Here is a 15,245-nt window from a genome sequence, read left to right as displayed (position 1 = left end):
TCGTGACTCAGTACCACCCAAGACTGGATCAGCTGAATCACATTCCCCGCTATGGTTTCGACTGCATCTCGTCATGCCCTGAAACGAGGACTGTTCTACCCACTGTCCTTCCACCTCTTCCACAGTGGAATTTCACCATTCACCGAACCTACAAAATATCCTCGTCCATCCCTACACAACCCTCATTCCAACTCCTTGCCTCATGGCTCATATGCCTGTAATAGACCTACATGCAAGATCTGTCCCATGGATCCCCCCCCCTCCCCCCACCACCACCACCACCTACTCCAGTCCGGTCACAAGCATCACCTATCCCATCAAATGCAGGGCTACCTGTGAAACCAGTCATGTGATTTACATGCTAAGCCACAACCTCTGTGCTGCATTCTATGCGGGCATGACAACCAACAAGCTGCCTCTTGTCATAAATGGCCATCAACAAACTGTGGCCAAGAAAAAACTGGACCACTTCATTGCTGAGAACAGCTCCGAACACTATGTTCTTCACATCAGTGACTACTTCACAGCCTGTGCCATCTGGATCCTTCGCACCAACACCTGCTTTTCTGAACTGTGCAGGTGGGAACTCTCCCTGCAATATATTCTACTTTTCCATAACTCTTCTGGTGTCAACTTTTGTTATTCATTGTCCTTATCCATCTAGCCCCTCTCTGTTCCCATTCCACAGCATACACAGCCCTTTATTCCACCAATGCACCCTAATTCTTTTTACTTCTTTTCAGCTACCCCCCCCCCCCACCAACCCCCCCTGCCTCGTCTAACCTCTCGACTGCACCTAGCTGCCCTACTCTCTCTCCACCTTGTCCCTGTACGCTCCCACAAGCAGCACTTTACTGTGCCTGACCTCCACCCTGTCAATCCCTCCCCCTATGTGCCCCAGCCTCCTCCTTACGCCCACCACCCAGTTGCCTCTTCCACCATGCATTGCTGTTCGAGTGACAAAGATCTTGTTGGTCGAAAGCTCACTTTCTGACAGAATAGAAGCCTTTGGCCCACTTATCGATTTTATGCACAAAGCAGAATTCTCTCAGGTTCTCAGCAAGATATTTTGATAGGGTATGATGGTGAACCCCCCCATGAACCATGGACCTTGCCGTCGGTGGGGAGGCTTGCGTGCCTCAGCGATACAGATGGCCGTACCGTAGGTGCAACCACAACGGAGGGGTATCTGTTGAGAGGCCAGACAAACATGTGGTTCCTGAAGAGGGGCAGCAGCCTTTTCAGTAGTTGCAGGGGCAACAGTCTGGAAGATTGACTGATCTGGCCTTGTAACATTAACCAAAACGGCCTTGCTGTGCTGGTACTGCGAACGGCTGAAAGCAAGGGGAAACTACGGCCGTAATTTTTCATGAGGGCATGCAGCTTTACTGTATGATTAAATGATGATGGTGTCCTTTTGGGTAAAATATTCCAGAGGTAAAATAGTCCCCCATTCGGATCTCCGGGCGGGGACTACTCAAGGGGACGTCATTATCAGGAGAAAGAAAACTGGCGTTCTACGGATCGGAGCGTGGAATGTCAGATCCCTTAATTGGGCAGGTAGGTTAGAAAATTTAAAAAGGGAAATGGATAGGTTAAAGTTAGATATAGTGGGAATTAGTGAAGTTCGGTGGCAGGAGGAACAAGACTTTTGGTCAGCAGAATACAGGGTTATAAATACAAAATCAAATAGGGGTAGTGCAGGAGTAGGTTTCATAATGAATAAAAAAATAGGAGTGCGGGTTAGCTACTACAAGCAGCATAGTGAACGCATTATTGTGGCCAAGATAGACACAAAGCCCATGCCTACTACAGTAGTACAAGTTTATATGCCAACTAGCTCTGCAGATGATGAAGAAATTGAAGAAATGTATGACGAGATAAAAGCAATTATTCAGGTAGTGAAGGGAGACGAAAATTTAATAGTCATGGGTGACTGGAATTCGTCAGTAGGAAAAGGGAGAGAAGGAAACATAGTAGGTGAATATGGATTGGGGGGAAGAAATGGAAGAGGAAGCCGCCTTGTAGAATTTTGCACAGAGCATAACTTAATCATAGCTAACACTTGGTTCAAGAATCATAAAAGAAGGTTGTATACCTGGAAGAATCCTGGAGATACTAAAAGGTATCAGATAGATTATATAATGGTAAGACAGAGATTTAGGAACCAGGTTTTAAATTGTAAGACTTTTCCAGGGGCAGATGTGGATTCTGACCACAATCTATTGGTTATGAACTGCAGATTGAAACTGAAGAAACTGCAAAAAGGTGGGAATTTAAGGAGATGGGACCTGGATAAACTGAAAGAACCAGAGGTTGTAGAGAGTTTCAGGGAGAACATAAGGGAACAATTGACAGGAATGGGGGTAAGAAATACAGTAGAAGAAGAATGGGTAGTTCTGAGGGATGAAGTAGTGAAGGCAGCAGAGGATCAAGTAAGTAAAAAGACGAGGGCTAATAGAAATCCTTGGGTAACAGAAGAAATATTGAATTTAATTGATGAAAGGAGAAAATATAAAAATGCAGTAAATGAAGCAGGCAAAAAGGAATACAAACGTCTCAAAAATGAGATCGACAGGAAGTGCAAAATGGCTAAGCAGGGATGGCTAGAGGACAAATGTAAGGATGTAGAGGCTTGTCTCACTAGGGGTAAGATAGATACTGCCTACAGGAAAATTAAAGAGACCTTTGGAGAGAAGAGAACCACTTGTATGAATATCAAGAGCTCAGATGCAACCCAGTTCTAAGCAAAGAAGGGAAGGCAGAAAGGTGGAAGGAGTATATAGAGGGTTTATACAAGGGCAATGTACTTGAGGACAATATTATGGAAATGGAAGAGGATGTAGACGAAGACGAAATGGGAGATAAGATACTGCGTGAAGAGTTTGACAGAGCACTGGAAGAACTGAGTCGAAACAAGGCCCCGGGAGTAGACAACATTCCATTATAACTACTGACAGCGTTTGGAGAGCCAGGCCTAACAAAACTCTACCATCTAGTGAGCAAGATGTATGAGACAGGCGAAATACCCTCAGACTTCAAGAAGAATATAATAATTCCAATCCCAAAGAAAGCAGGTGTTGACAGATGTGAAAATTACCGAACTATCAGTTTAATGAGTCACAGCTGCAAAATACTAACGCGAATTCTTTACAGACGAATGGAAAAACTGGTAGAAGCGGACCTTGGGGAAGATCAGTTTGGATTCCGTAGAAATGTTGGAACACGTGAGGCAATACTAACCTTACGACTTATCTTAGAAGAAAGATTAAGAAAAGGCAAACCTACGTTTCTAGCATTTGTAGACTTAGAGAAAGCTTTTGACCATGTTAACTGGAATACTCTCTTTCAAATTCTGAAGGTGGCAGGGGTAAAATACAGGGAGCGAAAGACTATTTACAATTTGTACAGAAACCAAATGGCAGTTATAAGAGTCGAGGGGCATGAAAGGGAAGCAGTGGTTGGGAAAGGAGTGAGACAGGGTTGTAGCCTCTCCCCGATGTTATTCAATCTGTATATTGAGCAAGCAGTAAAGGAAACAAAAGAAAAATTCGGAGTAGGTATTAAAATTCATGGAGAAGAAGTAAAAACTTTGAGGTTCGCCGATGACATTGTAATTCTGTCAGAGACAGCAAAGGACTTGGAAGAGCAGTTGAACGGAATGGACAGTGTCTTGAAAGGAGGATATAAGATGAACATCAACAAAAGCAAAACAAGGATAATGGAATGTAGTCAAATTAAATCGGGTGATGCTGAGGGAATTAGATTAGGAAATGAGACACTTAAAGTAGTAAAGGAGTTTTGCTATTTAGGGAGTAAAATAACTGATGATGGTCGAAGTAGAGAGGATATAAAATGTAGACTGGCAATGGCAAGGAAATCGTTTCTGAAGAAGAGAAATTTGTTAACATCGGGTATAGATTTAAGTGTCAGGAAGTCGTTTCTGAAAGTATTTGTATGGAGTGTAGCTATGTATGGAAGTGAAACATGGACGATAACTAGTTTGGACAAGAAGAGAATAGAAGCTTTCGAAATGTGGTGCTACAGAAGAGTGCTGAAGATGAGGTGGGTAGATCATGTAACTAATGAGGAGGTATTGAATAGGATTGGGGAGAAGAGAAGTTTGTGGCACAACTTGACTAGAAGAAGGGATCGGTTGGTAGGACATGTTTTGAGGCATCAAGGGATCACAAATTTAGCATTGGAGGGCTGTGTGGAGGGTAAAAATCGTAGAGGGAGACCAAGAGATGAATACACTAAGCAGATTCAGAGGGATGTAGGCTGCAGTAGGTACTGGGAGATGATGAAGATTGCACAGGATAGAGTAGCATGGAGAGCTGCATCAAACCAGTCTCAGGACTGAAGACCACAACAACAACAACAACAACAACAACAACATGATGGTGAAAGTTGTTCTACACCTCATGTGTCGACCTTTCTGCAGACACATGATTTTTTTCTTTTCTATCTTTTGCCTCTCATCGTGTGCATATTCTTTGTTAAACCAAAAGTGCAGTTGTCTGCTTCCTCACCATATTCTGAATTTTGTTATTAAACCAAGGTGGGCCTTTGCTGTCCTTAATCCACTTACTCAGCACATACTTCTCCAGAGGAAGATTGGCAATCTGTTTATACTTCACCAATGTTACTCTACATGTATTACGTTGGAACTAAATGATGCGCTTTCATTGTTAGGTGGGATGCTAATAACTGGTTATGTGCTCTTTCTAGCAAAAATATTCTCATTAACATGGCTTTTGGTTTAATATTGCATCCTTCATTCTGTGTGTTACAGAACTTTTATTTTAGTATGTAAAACGTCTGCATTCAGTGATGCCATTTGTGCCTAGCATATACAGTGGAAAACAGTCGTAGGCATACCGTGTGGTTAACATTAAAACTCATATTTCAGATACTGCTGGAGCTTTAATTTCATTACCTAAGATGATAAGAGGCCTTTATCCACTTACATTTTCCTTTTCTGCAGTGCGATCTTCTTTTGTAGTAGGAAGTATATTAAAAATCATTACAGGGGAGAGAGGATTTGAGATAGGAAGTAAGCAGAAAAATAGGAGCTGGAAATAAAAAACTACTACAGTAAGTAGCAAAGCATTGGGTTAACAAACAGTACAAAAATGTTGAACATGGTTTGAGAATTTTGCAAATAATTCGGATGAAGGTAGCCTAATATGTGTGAAGATGTAGTATTTAGTCTTGAAATATAATACAGAGTAGACATTGTTGTTCATCACATGTATGTAATTGTTGTATCAAACTACAGAAAAAGTACAGTATAAGATTGAGATTAAAAGAGTGAAGTTCAGTAGCACTGCTGTGAAAGCAATAGGAAGAAGGCTGTCTAGAAATGGTACATGTGGGTAACATAGAGGAATACTTAAAGCACAGTGATGATGAAAACGGCTCACAGCACTGAAAAAATTACTGAAAACAAATAATAAGCAGAAAGGTAACCAATGTAATAAATGACCAGGGGGGTATTGATTGCGGCCTGGGTGATCATATGAGCGAAGTAAATGTTAGAAATGTACATCTGTGTACAATGATGGTTCAATAAAGTTGAGACAAAGCTGTACTAGTTGTTGACAGAAATGTCTGTGGATAGGAATTGTGGTGACACACAGTATGGATGGTAATGAGTATAGTGAGCAAAAGGGAATGCCTTAAATTGTCCACTTCGTGAGGGCACATAATTCTATGTTGTATCTGAAGTATTCATCTATGTCGAATCTTAATGTTGTGTTCCCACATGTATCTTTTCCCCAGATTGATGATTTGCTTTTCTTGGGCTCTGTATTTCCTTCCAAAAACACACAGATTTTTATGTTTCGTTTTTTTAAGTGTTTAATTTTCATGCTCAGGAAAATGTAACCCCTGACACAATTTTTTAAGGGTGTAGAACAGGGTAGAAAATTTTTGTAGCTTAATTTTTTTATTGGCTTAAAATGTTCCTTAGAGGGTCTGTTTTTAAGATTCATTCATAAAAAGTGTGCCATAAATGTTAAAATATGTTAAAACCATGGTTCACTGCATGGGGGACTGACCCATCCGCACTTGAGTGCACCCACTGTAATAATATGATAGTTACCGAATGAAGAGGGTTCCAATTTGTTTTGGATAGTATCACAGAGGGCATTAGAATCAACTAAAATACTATTCTCAATAAGATTTCTCTTCGTAACTTGATTCTTTTATGGTAAACACATGCTTGTCTTTAATCTGTTTAACTTGTTATTTTGCTTGTTTTTATATATATATATATATATATATATATATATATATATATATATATATATATATATATATATATATATAATGTTAGTACCTGAAAATAACAAACAAACGTATTTACAGTGATAGAAAAAGGTTTGAAAAGCAATTGTTAATAAATATAAATTTGTTAAAATCAGTATGGTTCAACATCAATGAAAAGAAAGACAACTGTAAGGTGCTAGCATTTCCGATTAAAGATTTTTCGTACCTCCATAGTTGAAATGGCCTGAAGATGATGATGTTACAATGTCGAAACTAGTTGCCAAAATAAAATACAGCTGGAGGAATTTCTTCATTTTTAATATAGGTTAAAGATTTGTTCAATTTTAATATTAAAAAACACAAGTTGAAACTTTAAATGCTTGTTTTTTCAAAACAACATTTTTCAAGTTGGCGGGAACTATACTCATAAAATATTCTCACAGTTACATTAAACCTTTTTCGTAACTTGTGGTCTGGCATTTTTTCTACTGTACTTTACTAGTCAGCAAGCTCTGCAACAAGACAGTTGTAACCTTGGTGCCATTTCATGACCTGTACCGTAGGGATTCTTCCTTACAATGCCAGTTTCTCAGAACTTTGCAGCTGGAAGTTAGATTTAGAACATGTGCTTGGTTCTTGTCACTCACGGGGCCTAAATTTATTTTAAGTTCTGTAGTCTCAACATTTTAAAGTATCTATTCTTTTTCTTGTATCCCATCATATTTTCTTATTGTTTATTTCCTGGCCTATATATTTTTTCCTGTCTCTCTCGCCCATCTACCATGTGTAATTCACTTCACTTTCCAATCTTACTGAGTCTTTCACGATGTTTCTTCAATAATCTCTATCTTGCTTATTACCCTATCTTCCGTCTTTAAGTTCTCAGGTTTTCAAATCTTTTACGATGCAGGTACCAATAGTCAGTCATTCTTTCTCATATCACCCAATACGTTTCCCCCGATCCAGGATTCTGGGCGACTTTTTTGTAACTCTCGCCATTTCCTAAACTTCGCGAATTGTTTTCCTTCAACCCTTCTGTGAGAAGGAGCAGCCATTGGCTCCTAAAGCTTGCATGTTTCCACATCTTTTATGTGTTTTCCCCTGCTGCTGCTTGGTGAGTAGATATTTTATTTATTCATATTATACTTTCTGTTTAATTTCATGCATTCAATGCTTAGATAAATTAATAGTGGCTCCTCCTTCTTAGTTATGTATACCCAGATCTTTTTTGTAGTTTTGTACCTGTTATCTCTCTCACATTGATCTCCTCCTGTTATCTGATCAGCCTTTTCTTAATCATTCGTCTTTTATCATTCTCAAATTTTGTTAGTGTTGCATGCTGTAATTGTAATGGTATCTTTTTTGAGGGTTCATTCATCTATCTTTAGCAACATCTGATTGGAGAACAGTGTTTAGAGATCAGCTGAAATGTAGCTACAAATCTATTAAAGAGCTCAGAGTTCTCTGTCAAATTATTTTAAAGATCTAGGAAGCAATAAATAATATTGGATTACATGGATCCAAGTAGGGTGGACATTGGGGGGGGGGGGGGGGGGGGTTACCTTTCATCCTAGTCTGGCCATCCAGGTTTAGGTTGGGGTGCCTCTAAGGTGATTAAGATGAATGTTTCAATGATTCCTTGGAAGCAGGTATGTTCAGTTTTCTTTACTATCCATGTCCTAGCCAAGCTTGAGTTCTGGCTCTGGCAACCTTGTCAACAAAATATTTGACCAATCTTTTCGTATTTGTGTTGTACTTGGACATTTGTAGGAACTCCCTCATATTTTCTCACGTCATTCTTTTTTTCTGCCTACTAAAAACCAGTGATATCATGAGGTTAACTGCAAATTGTAGCTTATTTCTTTGAAATACTTTAATAAATGTACTTGTAAAATGATTATTTTGCTACTGTTTATGAAATAAAATTCTGCTACATGGTGAAAGCAGTGTTCTATCTACATTTTTCCTCGTGTTGTGTATTACAGGTAGTTTTTCTTACATATGTAATGAAAACTACCAGAAGTATTCAGTTTTACATAATATCTATTTTTACAGAACCAACAGTACTGGGGCTTGATGTAGGTGTAGACATAGTTCTGGAGGAGAGTAAATCTGATGCAGGGCCAAGTTCAGATTTGCCAATGAGACAGTCTCGCCGTATTGCCCAGATTAAAATTAAAGAAGAAGCTGAGAGACGCAAAATTGAAGAATTAACTTTTCTACAGTTAAAGGAAGATCAGCGCATATACAAACGTGCTAAGAAATTGGAAAACAAGGTAAGATAAAATATAAAGAAAGTGTTAATTCTTTTATGTTAAGTCTATTTTATTTAATAGTAGTGTTTGGGAATGTTGTTGATTTAGTTTGCTACAGCTTTTGTTCCAACATAGGGTTAAAGTAAAACTCTCTCTCTTACGTATTTAATGTCTTTGTAATGGGTGTCGAGGGCACTCCTTTTGCTGAGTTTCATTTATGAGCTTACACATTTTCGCAAAATATTATCAAGATAAAGAGTTGCTTGTGATGTGTTCTTCCACTCCAGTTCTTAGTTGTGATGAAGTGGAAGAGCAGAGTGTATCTGCATGCTTTCAGTGCTGAATTTACTATTGCTGTTAACAGGATTACCTGCCTATTATCGTAGGTAAATATTGTTGACATTATTTAAAAATTGCAAAAGTCCAAGACAAAATTAGAGCAACAGTGTTTAGTTCTGGAAAGCAGTGAAGCAGTCCTGTGTATATCATGCTGCTAATACATTCAAAATCACTCCGTCGTTCATCATTGCTGCAAGATTAGTTGTGTAGATTAAGTCACTAATGAGGAGGTACTGAAATCAAATTGAGGAAAAATGAAATTCATGGCACAACCTGATAAAAAGAAGGAATAATTTATAGGACACATCTCGATGCTCGTCAGTTTGACATGGGGGCTAAAATTGTAGAGGGAGACCAAGGCATGAATAAAAGAAGCTGATTCAAGTGGATGTAGTTTGCAATTCTAACGCAGAAATGTAGATAATTGTTTAGGATCGACTAGCTTGGAGGGCTGTATCAAAACAGCCTTTGTACTGAAGACCACAAAACAACAACGGTAACAACACCAAGACAAGATAAAAGAAAAAACTCCCTGAAATTAAAATTGAAGGTGGATTAGTGAAATATGTCACTTTTAAAAAAATGAAATCATCCTGCTTCTGGCTGTTAAAACATTATTTACTGCAATAAATGATATGTAAACAGTCAGAAGCAGAATGATTTAGTTATCATTAAACTTCTAATTATGTAACTGGTTTAGAATTTGATAAATTTTGAAAGGTTGGCTATTTCCCTCAGTGCTGCCCAAGTCTTTCCAACTCTCCTTGCCTCCTCTTCAGCCATCCTCTTCTCTGTACCTCTAGGCCAGCCTCTAATTCCAATGCCTTCTTTTTGACTGCTCCATCTGGCTTCCTCAATATGTACCCCAGCCATCTCCACTTTCTCTTACATATATGTTCTGCTACAGGTGTCTGGTTTGGTTTTCTCCAGAGATCCTCATGACTTACTTTTTCTGGCAACCAGACATTCATTATGTGCCAGAGACATTTATTTGTGAAGCTCTTTAACTGTGGTGTTATGATGTTATATTTTTATCTATTTTCCAACTTTCACTGCCATACAGAAGAGCAGCCTTCACATTTGTATTAAAATATGAATTTTAGTTTTGCATGTGAAGTTTCTGTTTCTCCATATTGGTTACACTTATGAAGGCAGCATTCGCCTTCTTTATGCGGTTCGTCACGTCTGCTGTGGCTCCACCATCTTCTGTCATCACATTACCCAGACACAAGAATGAATTGACAGTCTCCACTTGCTGGTCCCCTACAAGCAGTGGCACGTCCATGTTCCCAGAATTTATTGTCATTTTCTTTGTTTTATGTATGTTTATCCTGAGCCCAGCAAATTCTGCTTTTTTCTGTGGGCTTAATTTAGCTTTTTTCTGTCAGCCTTTGAGCAAATAAATCAGCGTCATCTGTGAAATTCAAATCCTTCAAATGTTTATGGATCCTCCATTAGATTCCTCGTAGTGTGCCCACTGTCACTCTTCTCATAACTGAGACAAGTAGGAAAGATTGTTGGTGACAAAATAAAACCCTGCTGAACTCCGGCTGTTACCTCTGTTGGATCTGTGAGATTTTCATCATGGGCCACAAAACATTTGTAGCCATCATACAGATCTTTGATGATCAGAATCTTCTGTGGTATACTATACTTCCACAACAACTGCCACAGCACTTCATGTGCGACAGAATTGAAGGCCTTTTTAGAATCAATGAATGCCAGGTACAAGGTTGCCTGGAATTCTTTGCTTTACTGTGATATGATCCTAAGAGTATTAATGAGATCAACACAACTGTGCCTGAAAACCAACCAGTTCTTTATGCAGTCAATTTTCAACTGAATTTTTAATCCTGTGATACCGTGCCAGTTGTCACAGTCTGAAACATTTTCCTTTTTTCGGGAGCTTTACCACCAATCCACTTTTCCACTCCTTTGGTAATTTCTCTTCAAACCAAATATGCTTCAGTAAGGGGTGGGCTTTTAACAGCTCCAGTGGTATGTTATGTAGGCCTGGAGCCTTTGCATTTTTTAGGTGTCTCAAAGCATTCTTAATTTCACTCACTGCGGGACACTACAGACTTATATCTTGATCTGCTTCGACTTCCTCTGGAGCATCCCCCACCTATCCCTCTTGGTTGTCTTTACGATTTGACAACTCCTTGAAATGCTCCTCCCATTTCCGCGGTTGTGCCTGTTGGTTTGTAATCACCACCACATCCTTGCTCTTAACTGGTCCTTCACATCTAAAGCTCTTCATTCATATTGTACTGCTCCTTTATCTTTCCTTTCTGCTGCCATTCTGCCAACTGTGCTTTCTCATCTATCCGTTTCCTTTTATCTCGCCATATCCTTATTTTCACTCTTTTGTTTGACTCCGTGTATTCTTTATGTGCTTCAATCTTCTGCACTCTTGTCTAAAAAAATTGTAACTTTTGTTTTAGTTCTTTCCTGCAGCTCATTTCATTCCATGTGTCATCAGAGATCCAGTCATTCCTTTGACGTGTCTTTAATCCTAATATGTTCTCTCCAACACATAGATAGCTATCTTCAAGATTTTTCCTACCTGTTTCAATTCCTTACTGCTTAAAGTTTTCGTCAGAGCATATCTGCAATCTGTTTTGTAGCTAAAGGGCAAATCTTTGTGTTATATGGTGTTTTTTTAACCTTACCTCTATATTTTTGCTGCTGTGATTGAGCTTGGTTCTATTTGCCACAATATTCAATCTGAACCCAGTTGGTGATCTCCTCCAACAACCACTCTTCTCTTATTTCTGATGCATAGCAGAGTGTGTCAAAATGTATGGCTTATGACTGTATGATCCATCTAATATTCAGTAACATGATATGGCAAGACCCACATTATATTATGGCAGTTGCGATGTGGAAACATCCGCCACACACCGTCAGGTGGCTTTGGAGTATAGATGTAGATATTGTAGATAGAAACAGTGTGCCTACAATGACTAGGTCATGCTCAGCGCATGTATCTATCAGCAGTTCACCGTTTGCATTTTTGTTCACAATGTTGTGTACACCCATGATGTGCTCAAGCCCTTCATTTTCTGAATCAACTTTTGTGTTCAAGTTTCCCATTAAAATTTTTATGTATCTACAATTAGCTCGTCTAAGCACTCCATTTAGGTCTGTATAAAATGCATCTTTTAATTTTCCTTCACACATTTCAGTAGCTGCATAGCATTGGATTATAGTGATATTTCACACATTTGTTCTTAAGGATCTAGTTGTTATTCTTTGTGACATTGGCTTCCACTCCAGTAAACTTCTTTTGCAGCTTTTAGATACTAAGAGCCCTACACTGTTTCTGTACATCGCATCTTCACCTGTCTATCATACATACAGCAGCACTCCAACTTCCTCAGATTCTGGCCACTTTATTTCACTCAGTCCCAGTATATCCAATCTGTAGGTCTCCACCACTTCAAACCCATTGCAAACAATTGTGGCCTAGTGATATGGCACATTGTCATCCATAAAAATTCCATCGTTGTTTGGGAATATGAAGTTCATGTATGGCTTCAAATAGTCTCCAAATAGCCGGACATAACAATTTTGAGCTCCCACACTGTTATGGAGCCACCACCAGCTTGCACATTGCCTTGTTGACGACTTGAGTACGTGGCTTCGTGGGGTCTGTGTCAGACGCTATCATCAGCTCTTACCAACTGAAATGGGGACTTGTCTGACCAGGCCACAGTTTTCCAGTCATCTGGGGTCCTACTGATATGGCCATGAGCTCACGAGAAGAGTTGCATGCAAGCAACGTCATGCTGTTAGCAAAGGCACTCACATCTGTCGTCTGCTGCCATAGCCTGTTAATGCCAAATTTTGCTGCACTGTCCTAATTGATATGTTTGTCATATGTCCTACATTGATCTACAGTTATTTCAAGCACTGTTGCTTGTCTGTTAGTATTGACAACACTATGCAAATGCTGCTGCTCTCATTCATTAAATGAAGGCTGTCAGACACGGTGTTGTCTGGGGTAATGCCTGGAATTTGGTATTCTCAGCACACTCTTGACACTGTGGATCTCAGAATATTGAATTCCCTAATGATTTCCGAAATGGAATGTCCCATGTGTCTAGCACCAGCTACCATTCTGCATTGAGAGTCTGTTAATTCCTGTTGTGCACCCTTAATCACATCAGAAACATTTTCACATGAATCACCTGAGTAAAAATGACAACCCAGCCAGTGCATTGCCCTTTTCTACCTTGTATATGTGATACTACTGCCACCTGTATACATGCAGATCACTAGCCCATGACTTTTGTCAGCTTACTGTTACATGATTTATCTTGTGGCTGAGTCACGAATAAAGGTAATAACTCGTGAAATAGTAGAGGCATTGTGTCATCAAGAGGTACTCTTACAAGACTGAATACACAAGTAGCTTTCAACAAATCCTTTCTCAAGCTAGAGTACAAAAACAAAAAAAGGGGAGGAGGGTGCAGTTATAAAAACACAGGGAGAGATTTCTCTGGCCACTGTCACCTCAGTTCCCCAATTTACTACCCTCATGTGGTGTCCCTATTAAGCTGAGAAACTCGGTAGAAGGTTGGGTGACCAACTCCAGTGGGAAACTGAATCAGTGATTAGACGGACTTTGCAAGTCAGTGAAATGCTACAGGAAACCAACATTGAAATTATCATGAAAATCCCATGGCTTTAATCAACTCAAATGTTATAGGATTTCAGATTCCCTATTTGGATTTCTGGAGGGGAATTAATTTAAGAGAAGCTTTACAACAATTAAGATGCTGTGAGAAGAACTACAGTTTAGTCACGTGGAATATAAGATCGGTGTATCAAGGGAAACTGGACATAGTCAAAAGAGAAGAGAAGAGAATTGACATTGATATGGGGAATAAGTGAAATGGGGTGGACTGACATGGGAGAATTTGCTTCTGATGGATATACAGGATACAATTCTGGACAATAGAAGAACAGAAGTAATGGAGTAGCCTTTATAGTTAGTAACAGATTAAGAAAAGCTGTAATGGTGTGCAATTATAAAAATGATTGAATGATATCTATCAGATTTCAAGTTCAGTCTCCTAATATCACAAGCATTCAAGCTTACATGCCAACCACTCTTGCTGAAGAGGATGTTAATGACCAATTCTAGGGATATTTGCAAGAATTGCTGCTGCTGGTGCCAAAAAAGGATGTTGTCTTCATAGTTGGAGATTGGAACTGTCGAAAGTGTAAAGGAAAAATTTGGTCTTGGTACAAAAATGAAGAAGAACAGATACTCCTATAATTCTACTAAAACAATTCAATGGTTATAACTAACACTGTTCCAGCTACTCATATGACACCTATACACTTAGACTTCGCCAGATGGCCAATACCGGAATCAGATTGGTGACATTCTTTGTAATCAGAGGTGGGAGAGTGCTATCATGTCATTTACAACAAGCCTTGGGTCTGATTGTGGACCAGATTATGAGTTTTCAATTGACAAATTCTGGCTGAAACTGAGAAAAGTAGCCAAAGATATTGCACCTTACAGATACGGCCTTAAGAACATATCTTCTTATTATATAGTAGAAGTCAGGAACAGATTTAATTCAGTTGAGTTAGGAGAAAAAAAAACCATAAGTGCTAGTGGACAGAAGTAGCCTATGCTGTCAAGGAGGCAGCAGAAAAACACATTTCCAAGAGAAAGAATATCAGGAAGGTCAGATGGTTATTGGCTGAGGCATTGCAAATTGTAGAATAATGAAGGAAAGCAAATATTAAAGGGAATAGATCAACAATGTTTAAATTAAATACAGGGTTTCAGAAATTAGCTAGAAGAGACAAGAAGATCTTCTTAAATTAACAGAGCAAAGATGTTGAAGAGAATAGCAGAATGGGGAAGGTTAAGGGTCTTAACAAGAAAATTAAAGGCATCAAAGGAAAATTCCAGGCAAAAATTGGAATGATAAAAAATAGAGACGTTAGGTCTAAAAGAAGCCGATGACATCAAAGAAAAATGGGCAGAACATGTCGAAGATCTGTGTAGGAAAGAACTGCATTGAAAATCTTACAAAATAGGCTTCTGGAGTATATAGACCAAGAACTGCCTGAAGAACAAGCTGTATTTTGTAAAGGAAGAGGGACCAGAGATCAAATTGCCAATATCCATTGCATTATGGAGAAGGCAAGAGAATTCCAGAAAGATGTGAATCTCTACTTTATTGATATGCTAAGGCATTTGACTGTTTCGACCTCAATCAATTATGGGAAGTACTTGAAAACATAGGAGTACCAGATCACGTCATTTACCTCATATGGAATTTATACTCTGACCAAGAAGCCACAGTGAGAACCATATATGGAGCAATTAAATGGATCAAGATTGAGAAA

The 15,245-nt window shown here is 39.0% G+C and overlaps 1 protein-coding gene across 1 annotated transcript in view; it reads left to right on the top strand.

Moving 5' to 3' along the window:
- Positions 1 to 15,245, top strand: part of LOC126235493 (uncharacterized) — a 177,559-nt gene that overhangs the window by 54,820 nt on the left and 107,494 nt on the right. Inside the window, exon 5 of the mRNA XM_049944212.1 lies at positions 8,329 to 8,549. Coding sequence (XP_049800169.1) covers positions 8,329 to 8,549 — 221 coding nt within the window. The remainder of the gene's footprint in view (positions 1 to 8,328; positions 8,550 to 15,245) is intronic.

Source organism: Schistocerca nitens, chromosome 2 (genome assembly GCF_023898315.1).
Source record: "Schistocerca nitens isolate TAMUIC-IGC-003100 chromosome 2, iqSchNite1.1, whole genome shotgun sequence".
NCBI lineage: Eukaryota > Metazoa > Arthropoda > Insecta > Orthoptera > Acrididae > Schistocerca > Schistocerca nitens.
Note: the sequence above shows the minus strand (reverse complement) of the source record. Positions and strands in the feature narration are given on the sequence as shown.